Source organism: Paramormyrops kingsleyae, chromosome 4 (assembly GCF_048594095.1).
Source record: "Paramormyrops kingsleyae isolate MSU_618 chromosome 4, PKINGS_0.4, whole genome shotgun sequence".
NCBI classification, from domain to species: Eukaryota; Metazoa; Chordata; class Actinopteri; order Osteoglossiformes; family Mormyridae; genus Paramormyrops; species Paramormyrops kingsleyae.
The window spans coordinates 5,591,469-5,605,672 of NC_132800.1; the positions used below are offsets into that span (position 1 = coordinate 5,591,469).

Consider the following 14,204-nt stretch of genomic DNA (forward strand, 5'->3'; position numbering starts at 1 on the left):
CCAACCTTTGTACAGAGACCACAAATCCATAAACTCCCAAACCTCCTATGTGAATCATTGTGAAATATCAAGGGTATCATGGTACTTCTTGGTACATTACAGCTAATTCTGATACACATGGATCTGGCAGATCAGCTGAGGTGTAGATGTACCTGCCCAGTCAGCACATTATTGATATACGTGTCACTCTCATTGTGATACTGGTCCTATGCCTGAACCAAACACTGATTTACATGAAACCATCTTACCTCTGGATCTGGCAGGACAATGGAGCTGTAGGTGACATCAGCACCAGGCTCCACAGAGGCCTGAGAGAGGATCACATTATGACCATGTATCTCTACAGAACCACCTGTCCGTTCATTAACTGACAGCAGTGGAACGTCATTGTCGGTGAATTTTGTGATGATCAGTTAATGTATATCCATAATTGTTTTGTACCTTTATAGATATTATCCAATTTGAGTTTTTTTATTTCCATTTTCAAAACATTTTAACTGCAATGTAACAAATGGGTTATGAAAATGTACTACATTAACTGATACAGTGGTACCTCAGTTCTCAAACTCATTAGAATTCGAATTTCTTAAAAGTCAAACCAACCAGTTCGAAAAAATAATTACCTAGAACTCGATCTGAATCTCAGAAGTCAAGCCGTGAACGCCGACCTAAGATAACTTACAAGTACGCGCGGGGAAATGAGTCATGCCGCACGTCTCTCAGCGGAATCAAAGGGTAACGCTTCAGTCTCAGCCTCGCATTCCCTGTGACAGCATTGTGCATGTTTACACTAGCTGAATACATATATTTAGACAGTAAAAATATATTTAGACAATGATAGACAGTAACAGTAATTATTATTATATAATAAAATACATTTTAAAATAAAGATTTGTTAATTATTTTTATATTAATAATAAACAATTAATACATTTAATTATAATAATATTGTCCTGCCCAGCCGGACGGAATGGAGACAAAGTGCGCAGACATCAGGGTATCGGGGAATAGGGGATTTAATTACAGGTAAGGCAGGGAAACGCAGACGGACAATACAATGGCTGGACTGGGGAAACAAACTGAAATGCGGATAAAATACAGAGGACTAATGACAACAACCAGAAACAGCTGATCACACTGGGATTCCACACGGGGTTAATGAGGGGGCGTGGCACACGGAAGGAGCGGACGATTGGGGCAGGACACTTTTTTTTTTTAAGTTTACACATTGTTTGGATACATTTATTTTCTTACTTTACAAATTACTGTTTTGATAAATGTGCTTAGATGTGTTTAGTACAATATATACTCTTCTTGTTTTATCCGGTAAGTTTTGTGTTTAAATGCTAAAAAAAAAAAACATATTAGGTGTAATTTTTTGCGGCTGGGAACCAATTAATTGGTTTTCCATTATTTCTTATAGGGGAAAATTCGATCAGAACTCAAACTTTTTAGGATTTGATCCGGAGTTCTGAACGGATTAAATTCGAGTTCTGAGGTACCACTGTATAACATTAATTTGTACATTTTGATACACAGGCTGATCTCAGTAGTCTCATTGTATATATTTTATTCCTGCGTTTACCTGATCTGGGGGGGCTCTCTTGATGATTCCAGTTCTGTCTACAGCTGCATACTCATGGTCTGGGTTCAACTAGAAAAAAGTTACATGTCAGCTTTCAAAACAATCACTCCCAGAATACATTCTCGATTCTGCTTTTATCCTCTTAAAATGGACAAAACCGTACAGAATTTTCTAGAGTTTCTTCTCATATTTAATATGAACTTACTGTCATTTCTGTGCTTCCTGGATGTTGGTTCCTGACCATTTTTTTCTCTACGACAAAAGAAAAATGATTCTGCTCACATCAGTGTCTCTGCTCTTAACTAATACAGTTAATTTCCAGTGTAACAAACACAGCGTCATTCCCTCTTAATTAGCATGTGTTAATTAGCATGTGTGATAGAGGGGAAACGGCTTTGTGTGCTGTTTTTTTCTGTTTAGTAGAGTAGTAGTAGAGCTTCATTGTCATCTCAACCATAAACATTAAAGCACACAGTGAGAGGAAATAACGTCCTTTCAGGGAGCAAAGGTGCAGCGTACGACACAACAGGACAGCAGTACACTCAGACACATCGACAGTGAGGATAACTGGGGGGGGAGATAGATAATACCTGTACATGTATCTCCAAATATATATATATATATATACACATACACACACACACACACAACAATAGACTATGGACTATGAGAAACAGTGCAAATATGCTGGCAGTACAGTTAATGTAGACACGTGTACTGCTGTGCAATTTCCTTGTGGAATTACATTGTGCACATATGAGCAGTTCTGCAAGTTTGCAATGAGAGTAAAACATTTGTTCAGTATAAGGGGAGTTAAGTAGGACAGAGCAGGATGTTAAGGAGACAGTCCAGTGTGGGAGGGGGTAGCATGGTGTTCAGGAGCCGGACTGCTTGGGGGAAGAAGCTACTGCACAGTCTAGCAGACCTGATGCTCCTGATGTTCCAGAATCTTCTTCCAGATGGAAGGGGGGTGAACAGTCCGTGGGAGGGATGGTGGGAGTCGGCCACGATGCTGGTGCCCATGCAGATGCAATGGGGGGGTGTAAATGTCCTGTAGGCTGGGTAGAGAGCTACCAATGATGCACTCAACTGTCCGCACAATCCTCTGGAGGGATTTACGGTCTGAGGTGTGGCAGTTTCCATACCAGACTGTAATACAGCTGGTCAGAAGGCTCTCGATGGTGCCTCTGTAGAAGGTGGTGAGGATGGGTTTGGGGAGGTGCGCTTTCTTCAGTCAACGCAGAAAATGGAGGCGTTGCTGAGATCTTTTTTTCAGGGAACTGATGGTCCAGGAGAGGTCCTCTGTGATGTGAACACCCAGGTACTTGGTGCTCTTCACTCTCTCCACTGTGGCGCTGTCGATGCAGAGAGGGGAGTGGCCAGCCTTGGTCCTTCTGAAGTCAACAATCAGCTCTTTTGTCTTACCAACATTAAGAGACAGACTATTGTCCTTGTACCAGGCTGCTAGCTGTCACACCTCCACTCTGTACGACGTGTCATTGTCCCTGATGTGACCCACTACTGTGGTGTCGTCTGGAAACTCGATAATGTGGTTCATGCTGGAACTGGAGGTGCAGTCATGCATCAGCAATGTGAAGAGCAGCAGGCTCAGCACACATCCCTGGGGAGTGCCTGGGCTCAGCGTGATGGTGTTGAAGCTGGTGTTGCCGATCTGGACTGTCTGGGGGCTCTCAGTGAGGACGCCCAGAATCCAGTTGCAGATGGAGGTGTTCAGTCTGAGCAGGTCCAGCTTACCGATCAGCTGCTGAGGGATGATGGTGCTGAATGCTGAACTGAAGTCGATGAGCAGCATTCTCACGTGGGTGTTCTAGGTGGGACAGGGCCAGGTGAAGTTTGAGTGAGATGATGCTGTCTGAAGACTGGTTTGTTCCTTACGCGAACTGCAGTGGGTCCAGTGGGGGGGCGGGGGCGGGGGAGCTGCTTTTTGATGTGGCTCAGGACTAGCTGCTCAAAGGACTTCATGATGATTCGTGTAAGTGCTACTGGGAGGCAGTCTTTGAGCTCTGAAACTGTAGCCTTTGTTATGGAAATTTGGAGGTAGGAAGGAACAGATGAGTCCAATGGTTTAGCTTGGTTTCATTTATTGAGATATCTTTCTTTGCGAGCTCGGGGAGACTCTCCACAGACAGTTCTGAGAAGTTCTCCAAATAGCAGACGCAGCTGCTTTCATTTTATATTGACAGACAAATGACCCTTCTCTGCAACCACAACCGGAAGACCCATGTCTGCTTTTGCACATTCTATGCTCAGGACAAGCTTTTCGTCTAGCACAAGCATCTTATATTTACCATATATAGAATAAAAATTCATCTCTTGTCTAGCTTAACATGGGTAAGGTCTAAAACCCCCTCCCCAGTCTCTTGCACCTTATTTTGCAGCCTAACTTCCTTAGTAACCATCGGACATCATGCTTGGTGGTAATTTTCCACTACACCTTCTTCAGAACAGGTCTGATGGTGGCAGCCTTGAAGCACTGTGGGACGACAACCTGGCTCAGGGAAGATGTTGAAGATGACCGCACTTCCGGGTTCCCTTGCAGCGTCACTTTGCTGGGACGAGTGCTTCATACACAATGAAAGGTACTTTCACTGCCTGAACTGGTGGTCAGCAACTGCATCTCCCAGCATGACTTGGCAGCTATTGCTCTAGATAGTTCACGTTAATATTAATTGATGTATAAATACGTTATAAATATATAAATATCGACTCACTGACAAAAAAAAGTAAATGCCACAATACGGTGTAGAAGAGAGTTGTACAACCGTTGTATCCTCTCTGCCGGCAAGTTGGCCCACAGCTGTCGTAATTGGCCCTCGAGATCCTGCAGATTTGCACTGGGTCTGAGCTGATGTCCAAGCTGATCCCACACAGGTTCGACTGGGGAAAGATCAGGGGATCTGGCTGGCCATGGGAGGACCTCAACATGACACAGGCAGTCCTTAGACAAACATTCCGTGTGAACGGGCGCTGTCTTGTTGGAAGACTGTACCAGGGTGCTGTCTCAGGAGGGGTAAGACATGCAGACGCAGGATGTCACTGATGTAGCTCTGTGCCGTCAGGGTCCCCCAAGTCACTACCAGAGATGACCTGAAGTCATTCCTTATGGTTCCTCACACCATGATGCCAGGAGTCATGCCAGTGTGTCTCTCCACAACATTGGCAGGATTGGTCCTCTCCCCTCGCTGCCGCCATACGTGCACACAGCAGTTATCCATGGTAATGCAGAACCGAGATTCATCACTGAACATGGTATGATGTCACTTGTTGTCAGTCCATGCCTCCTGGTTATGGCACCACACAAAACTAAGCTGTCTCAGCGCTGGTGTTAATGGGAGCCTATGCATGGGACGGTGAACCCGTAGCCTGGCTGATGCCAGTCGTCGAGACATGGTTCAGAATGGCAGGGGGTGTTGTAGTGAGTCCAATACCTGTGTCCGGATGGCAGGCGCAGATGTCATGGGGTTCTGTAATGCTTGACACATAATATGATGATCCTCCATTGGTGTGGACTGTCTTGGGCAACCAGAACCTTCACCACGTGTGTGGGTGCCTTCACATGTCCATTGGTTGTAACATTGGCCGACTGTGACATTTGCATGCCCCACTTGCCAGGCACCTGCATGATATGACCACCCGGCCTCCCACAATGTGACCCCTATCAAAACAGTATTCTTGGGTCACTAACCTGTCTACATCTCCAACCTTATCACCATGGAAAATAACAAAGAGCTGTCTAAAGACATCAGAGACAAGATTATTGATCTTCACAAATATGGAATGGGCTACATGACCATCAGCAAGCAGCTTGGTAAGAAAGTGACAACTGTTGGTGCAATTATTCATTATTCGCATTGCTTGCAAAGTACCCCTGTTCAAGAGGGCTCATGTTCAGGCCTGTCTGAAGTATGCCACCTGAATAATTCCAATGAGGCTTGAAAGAATGTGATGTGGTCAGATGAGACCAAAATTGAGCTGTTTGGCATCAACTCTACTCGCCGTGCTTGGAGGAAAAAGAATGCTGACTGTAACCCCAGGAACACCATCCCTACTGTCAAACACGGAGGTGGAAGCATTATGCTTTGGGGGTGTTTTTCTGCCAAGGGTACAGGACATCTGCACTTCATCACAGGAAAGATGGATGGGGCCACGTAACGTAAAATCTTGGATGAGAACGTCCTTCCTTCAGCCAGGGCACGGAAAATGCATTGCGAGTGGGTCTTCCAGCAAGACAACGACCCTAAGCATCCGGCCAAGGCAACAAAGGAGTGATTCAAGAAGAAGCACATTAAAGTCATGGAGTGCCCTAGCCAGTCTCCGGACTTTAATCCCATAGAAAACCTATGGAGGGAACTCAAGCTTCATCTATCCAAGTGACAGCCTAAAAACCTTACAGATTTGAAGGAGGTCTGCAAAGAGGAGTGGATGAAAATTCCTGATGATCTGCATGCAACCCTGCTGACCAACTACAAGAAACGTCAAACAGCTGTGCTTCCAAACAATGGTTATTCCACCAAGTACTAAAGCATGCAGGATTAAATACTTATTTCCTGAGATGAATGACAAATTGGTTTGTAACTGTTACATGATGATATCTTCTTGCTTGTTTTGTTGATAATCTATCTTTTGCTGTTAAAATAAATCTACCAGTGAAATTATAGACTTCTCATTTATTTATTAATGGGTCAACTTAAGAATTCAGCAGGGGGTCAAATAATTATTTCCCTTACTGTACACCGTCTGCATCAGCAGATACTCACTGTGTTTGTCCAGCACTTTCCATGTGATGATGATGATGATGACCAACAGCAGCACCAATAAGCCCAGTCCTACATAAAGAGCCAGCTGGACCAAGGAGCTGAATAAGAGGGTGGATTTGAACAGTAAAGTCTTACATGCTTTATAGCAACATACTACAGCCACATCTGTACTATTATACAGGCTGCATGTGAGGAACAGGAGACATTAACAAAGAGCATGAGAATATCTGGAGAATTTAAACTGCCAATTTCAGTATGATTTTAGCAGTGATGCACATAACTGGTGCACACATATGCATTTCCTGTATGAAGCAGTACGCGCAGCAACTTCTTATCATAGTGAAGCAAATGCACATTTATTTAATGTGTATTTGTGCTGTTATGACAAAAAAAATCACCATGCACGTGAACCTTAATACAGCGTGCTTGCACACCAGTTACATGCATCCCTGTCTATTAGATTTCACGTTATACTGTTTTGTAAAATCCATCCATCCATCCATCCATCCATCCATCTTCCAAACAGGCCTGCAGTCTATCCCCAGCAGCACAGCGCACAAGGCAGGGGCTCAGCCTGGATGGGATGCCGTCTCAAGGACATTATAATTAAGAAAAATAAAATAGACACAATATCCATATTTTCATAAAAATAATATGCTTTTCCCATTACTGTATGATCAGTCAGACGCTGTAGCATGACGAGCTGAATACTAACCTCTGTTCCTTATCATTCGCTCCTGTGGGGGTCGATCCAGGAGCAGAAGGCTTGATGGTCACTGAAACAGAAGCAGAACCTGGAGTAAGGACTGTGGTGTCTGATTAGGAGGGAAAAGGAAAAACTTTGTTCTGTCAGGCAGGAACGACTCATAAGGAAAAGGTCATTTATAAAACGGGCACAAGTAATATAGTGATAACTCAGTAACTACTGAAGCATAAATCATGAACAAATATCGCTGCACAAATATTTGTGATGAAAGATGCATCATCATTAATTAAGCAAGCCCTGGGTCACAGCGGACGTCCACAGCAGGCTAAAATCACGGGATGTGGCCTTCAGGTCTGGTGACCCTGTGGCCCTAAGGACAGCTAGAGCCGCTCTGTCACAGACCATCAGAGCAGCAAGAAGGACTTATTATTAACATCCATGTGCTTTTCCACACCACCAGGGACACACCACATATGTGGCAATTTCCCCCTGGGATTAATAAAATTAATCTTAATCTTATACAGGTCCTCACAGATTACACCACCACCTCACATACCATGGATTATGACCGCTCCCTCCCTGACAGGCTTCACTAGCTCTTTGCCTGGTTTGATGTATCACACAACAACGCAGAGAAGAGCACCCTCCCACCAATGAACAGACACCCCACCCATCCACAGTGGAAGTGAGGAACACTCTGTGTAACATGAACCCACGTAAGACTGCTGGTCCTGACAATATTCCAGGTGGGGTTCTTAGGGACTGTGCCCATGAGCTGACAGATGGCATGACAGACATCTTTAGCACCTCAGTCAGACAAGCATGTATCCCCAACTGCCTATAAACTGCCACAGTCATACGGGGCCTAAGAAGACAGCTGCTCCAGGGCTTAATGATTATCCACCCGTATCTCTCACTCCATCATAATGAAGTGCTTTGAGCTGACTTACGTTCAGTGTTGATTGTGGTTGTAGTTGTCTGACTGACAGTAATATGAACTGGGATCTGCAGGATTCCATCAGCACACCAGTACCAGCCAGTGTCCTTCCTCTCCAGTCCCCTCATTGTCACACTGAAGACTTTATTTACTCTGTCATCCCTGATCAGGACAGGCCTCCCATCCAAACTCACATATTTCTCTGATACACAGGAGCCCCCGATCTTACACCACATCCTCTGACTATAATCATTTCTATAGCGACACTGAACACTGGCACTGTCTCCTTCCACACCCATCATCTCCTGTTCCTCCACTGACAGTCCTGGGGAACCTGAACACACAGAATAGGAACAAACACTGTGATATTTACACAGTCCAAAATAAAATACACTATGCGTAAAATATGAGCCAGTTACATGCTTATATTAATGTTACCATACTTTTTACAAACATCTAAAACTAAACAGGACAGAGAGCTGGGGGCCGGATATGGAAACCACAAGCCTGGAGGTGTGAGGCCCCCACGCTGCCCCCAGTCTCTACCAGCTAGAGGGTAATTAGCTCCAAACCTGCTGCAGAATGAAAGACAACAAATTTAAATTGATGTTGTTACTTATCAATGGTCTCAGTTATGCTGTTGAACAAAAGTAAAATTTGGAATCTATTCTATATACTTATTAAATGTCAAAATATTTTTATTCTTTCTGTATTTGTGTCCTTCCTTTCTGACTGAATGACATGTTACATTCTGTGCATCTCATTGGCTACAGTCTGCAGTACAGACATCTTACCATCACTGACTGACAGGTAAACCTGATCTCCAACATCTGAATCTCCACTGATCTTCACACCACACCAGTAGCTGGCAGAGTCCCTGGTTGTCAGATTGTTGATGGTCACAGTGAAGACTTGCTGGTCAGGATCATCTCTGATTGACATTTTACCCTCCTGTGGAGAGTCACTGTGTACTATGGAAGTACATGAATCCCTATAATGCTCTCTGCACCAGTATTTCACATGAGTTTTATATCTGTCACCATAGAAACATGGGATGGTGACAGATCCTCCTCTCTGTACAGACACCCTGGTCACTGTGGATACACCTGCAGGGACAGTATGAAAATTACCAGGCTGATTAACTGTCACTCCCTCTTACAGCATTTATACACATATTAATAGCGTCAGTAACAGCCCACTGTAGGTTTCAGTACTAAACTTTGCAGAAATATTAACATTTATTTTGATTACATGTAGATTCTACTAAGTACTACAGATTTCGGAAAACAATTTATGAAAAGATTAACCAGTCAAGTGTCAGGGTCAGCTACTGTGGTCTCAGTCTTCTGTGTCCCTTCCCCATTTGGCCAGCAGACATCACTGTCCCTCCTGTCAGTCTTTGTTTCCCCTGTTTCCTGTCAGCCGCATGACTCATGTGGCTACCTGCAAATCCCTTTCGTCACGTGTTCGAATCCCACCTCTTCGGTTTTTGTATTTTGTTCCCTAGTGTTTCATTTGTATGAGTTTTCTTGTTCCTGTGTCTTGTGATTTGTATTTGGTTTTGGTTTCATGCTTTGTGCCTGTGTTTGTGTTTTTACCTGTCTGTTATTCCCCTGGATTCTGTTTCTTAGTTTCTTTGTTACTTTGAGTTCCCTGAATTTAATTATTAGTTTCAGCTGTTGCCTATTTTTGTGCTTGCCCGTCCATGTTTACCTGCTCCCTCCCGGATTGGTTAATTGTCTATGTCTCACTCCCGTTGTGTCGTTACCCGGTTTACTTTTTGTATTTAAGTTCCTGATCCTGTTCTGTTCTTCCTGGAGTCATTGATGTTTGTTTGTGTTTGAGGTCTTATGCTGTTTCTTTGTTACTTACCTGCCCCTTATTGTAATTAGTATTTGTTTATCCCCGTTTACGTTTGACCCCACGTGGTCCTTTTGTTTCTTCTTATTCTTTGTTAATAAACCCGTTTCCCTGCAAGCCGCAAGTGGTTCGTCCAAATTACCTCCTTGCCTGCACCAGGCCTCATCCTCGCGCCCGAACCACCCGAGTCCATGACAGTCAAGTAGCTTAACAATAAGCATAAACATAGCTCCTTTTGTGGCTTAGATGTAGGTAAACTTCTACATATTTGTGACAGGCGTCTTACCATCAGTGACTGACAGTTCAACCCAAGTTCCAGATTCTGGACGTCCATCGATCTTCACACCACATGCGTAATAACCAGAGTCCCCAGCTGTCAGATTGTTGATGGTCAGAGTGAAGACTTGCTGGTCAGAATAATCTCTGACTGACACTTTACCCTCCTGTGGAGAGTCACTGTGTACTATGGGAGAACATGGATTCCAATTATGCCCTTTGCACCAGTATTTTACATGAGTTTTATATCTGTCACCATAGAAACATGACAGGGTGGCAGATCCTCCTCTCCATGAAGACACATCGCTTGCTTTGGACACACTGTCAGCACCTGCAGGGAAAATAATCAACTGAATAAAGATCTACATCACAGCATCTCTAAGTAATACTGCTTGGTTTGTATAATACTAGGATTAGGGTCACGTGTGTTTAGCAGAACCATGAAGATGCTGCAAAAGACACAGTGCGTGGGAGTTTGCCCAACCAGTCTACATATGCTATGTGGACTTGGAGAAGGCATTCGACCGCGTCCTCGGGGAGTCCTGTGGGGGGTGCTCCGGGAGTATGGGGTGCTGGACTGCCTTATAAGGGCTGTTCGGTCCCTGTACGACCGGTGTCAGAGCTTGGTCCGCATTGCCGGCAGTAAGTCGGACTCGTTCCCGATGAGTGTTGGACACAGCCAGGGCTGCCCTTTATCACCGATTCTGTTCATAACCTTTATGGACAGAATTTCTAGGCGCAGCCAGGGCGTTGAGGGTGTCCGGTTTGGTGACCTCAGGATTAGGTCTCTGCTTTTTGCAGATGATGTGGTTCTGTTGGCCTCATCAGACCGTGACCTTCGGCTCTCACTGGAACAGTTCGCAGCCGAGTGTGAAGCGGCTGGAATGAAAATCAGCACCTCCAAATCCGAGACCATGGTCCTCAGCCAGAAAAGGGTGGAGTGCTTTCTCCAGGTCGGGGAGGAGGTCCTTCCCCAAGTGGAGGAGTTTAAGTATCTCGGGGTCTTGTTCACGAGTGAGGGAAGGATGGAGCGGGAGATCGACAGGTGGATCAGTGCGGCGTCAGCAGTGATGCGGACGCTGCATCGGACTGTCGTGGTGAAGAAGGAGCTGAGCCAGAAGGCAAAGCTCTCAATTTACCGGTCGATCTACAGTACGTTCCTACCCTCACCTATGGTCATGAGCTGTGGGTAGTGACCGAAAGAACGAGATCGCGAGTGCAAGCGGCCGAAATGAGTTTTCTCCGCAGGGTGGCTGGGCTCTCCCTTAGAGATAGGGTGAGGAGCTCGGTCATTCGGGAGGGACTCAGAGTAGAGCCGCTGCTCCTCCGCATTGAGAGGAGCCAGATGAGGTGGCTCGGGCATCTGCTTAGGATGCCTCCTGGACGCCTCCCTGGTGAGGTGTTCCGGGCATGTCCCACTGGGAGGAGGCCCCGGGGAAGACCCAGGACACGCTGGAGGGACTATGTCTCTCGGCTGGTCTGGGAACGCCTCAGGATCCCCCCAGAGGAGCTGGAGGAAGTGGCCGGGGAGAGGGAAGTCTGGGTTTCCCTGCTGAGACTGCTGCCCCCTTGACCTGACCTCGGATAAGCGGAAGTAAATGGATGGATGGAAGACAGAGGTAATGAGTTTTGGTCACTCAAGGTTTGTTCATGATCTCAGAGAACAATTGGGGCCTCTTTCAGAAAACTTTCGGTCACATGCTAAACATCTTGGTGTCATCTTTGATTCATCATTAAGTTTGATAAACAAATAAATGCTGCTGTGAAGGAGCGTTTCTGTCAGCTGAGCTCAACAGCCAAAGACCTGCAGACAGTTACTCCTGCTTTTATCTTATCCCGATTGGACTGCAATTCTGGGTAATCTTGTTTAAAAACTTTAACTTTTGGGCCTTTGGTTCTGTTTTATCTAAAAAAAATCTAAATTAATTTTATTTTTCGTGTAACATTGAATAATGCCTCTGTTTTTATTACGTATTTTTATTGTACAGGTCTTTGGCACAACATACAGTCGGTACGGAAAGTATTCAGACCCCCTTCAATTTTTCACTCTGTTATATTGCAGCCATTTGCTAAAATCATTCAAAATATATTTTTTTCCTCATTAATGTACACACAGCACGCCATATTGACAGACAAAAAAAATAATTTTTGAAATTTATTAAAAAGGAAAAACTGAAATATCACATGGTCCTAAGTATTCAGACCCTTTGCTCAGTATTTAGTAGAAGCACCCGTTTGAGCTAATACAGCCATGCGTCTTCTTGGGAAAGATGCAACAAGTCTTTCACACCTGGATTTGGGGATCCTCTGCCATTCCTCCTTGCAGATCCTCTCCAGTTCTGTCAGGTTGGATGGTAAACGTTGGTGGACAGCCATTTTTAGGTCTCTCCAGAGATGCTCAATTGGGTTTAAGTCAGGGCTCTGGCTGGGCCATTCAAGAACAGTCACAGAATTGTTGTGAAGCCATTCCTTCGTTATTTTAGCTGTGTGCTTAGGGTCATTGTCTTGTTGGAAGGTAAACCTTCGGCCCAGTCTGAGGTCCTTAGCACTCTGGAGAAGGTTTTTGTCCAGGATATCCCTGTACTTGGCCGCATTCATCTTTCCCTCGATTGCAACCAGTCGTTCTGTCCCTGCAGCTGATAAACACCCCCACAGCATGATGCTGCCACCGCCATGTTTCACTGTGGGGACTGTATTGGACAAGTGATGAGCAGTGCCTGATTGTCTCCACACATACCGCTTAGAATTAAGGCCAAAAAGTTCTATCTTGGTTTCATCAGACCAGAGAATCTTATTTCTCACCATCTCAGAGTCCTTCAGGTGTCTTTTAGCAAACTGCATGCGGGCCGTCATGTGTCTTGCACTGAGGAGAGGCTTCCGACAGGCCACTCTGCCATAAAGCCCTGACTGGTGGAGGGCTGCAGTGATGGTTTACTTTCTGCAACTTTCTCCCATCTCCTGACTGCATCTCTGGAGCTCAGCCAAAGTGATCTTTGGGTTCTTCTTTACCTCTCTCACCAAGGCTCTTCTCCCCCGGTAGCTCAGCTTGGCCGGACGGCCAGCTCTAGGAAGGGTTCTGGTCGTCCCAAACGTCTTCCATTTAAGAATTATGGAGGCCACTGTGCTCTTGGGAACCTTAAGTCCAGCAGAAAGTTTTTGTAACCTTGGCCAGATCTGTGCCTTGCCACAATTCTGTCTCTGAGCTCTTCAGGCAGTTCCTTTGACCTCATGATTCTCATTTGCTCTGACATGCATTGTGAGCTGTAAGGTCTTATATAGACGGGTGTGTGGCTTTCCTAATCAAGTCCAATCAGTATAATCAAACACAGCTGGACTCGAATGAATGAAGGATGATCAGAAGAAATGGAAAGCACCTGAGTTAAATATATGAGTGTCACAGCAAAGGGTCTGAATACTTAGGACCATGTGATATTTCAGTTTTTCTTTTTTAATAAATCTGCAACAATTTCAAAAATTCTTTTTTTTGTCTGTCAATATGGGGTGCTGTGTGTACATTAATGAGTGAAAAAAAATATTTTAAAAATTTTTAGCAAATGGCTGCAATATAACAAAGAGTGAAAAATTGAAGGGGGTCTGAATACTTTCCGTATCCACTGTACATTGCTTTTAAATGTGTTATTTAAAGAGAAATTACTTAACAAGGCTTGACATACAAAAAGCATTTAAATGTATTTTAGTTCAGCCAGCCATCTTGCACATGCTTATCCAGTACAGGGTCAGTACAGTACAGGGAGCGTGGAGCTGATCTGAGGCAGCACAGGGCACAAGGCAGGGGAACAGCCAGGACAGGATGCCAGTCTGTCACAGGGCACAAGGCAGGGGAACAGCCAGGACAGGATGCCAGTCTGTCACAGGGCACAAGGCAGGGGAACAGCCAGGACAGGATGCCAGTCTGTCACAGGGCACAAGGCAGGGGAACAGCCAAGACAGGATGCCAGTCTGTCACAGGGCAAACACTCACACACAGTCACTATGGGCACTTTTAGAGGCACCAATTCACCTGAACCACGTGTCTTTGGGCTGTGGGAGGAACCCGAGAAC

At 45.0% G+C, this 14,204-nt stretch overlaps 1 protein-coding gene across 1 annotated transcript in view; it reads right to left on the reverse strand.

Annotated features, from left to right (window-relative positions):
• Window positions 1–14,204, reverse strand: part of LOC111859620 (CMRF35-like molecule 8) — a 120,787-nt gene that overhangs the window by 1,061 nt on the left and 105,522 nt on the right. The window contains exons 6-8 of the mRNA XM_072710498.1: window positions 1,791–1,837; window positions 1,586–1,654; window positions 249–308 (exon numbers count right to left, since the gene is read on the reverse strand). Of these exons, the coding sequence (XP_072566599.1) occupies window positions 249–308; window positions 1,586–1,654; window positions 1,791–1,837 (176 nt within the window). The remainder of the gene's footprint in view (window positions 1–248; window positions 309–1,585; window positions 1,655–1,790; window positions 1,838–14,204) is intronic.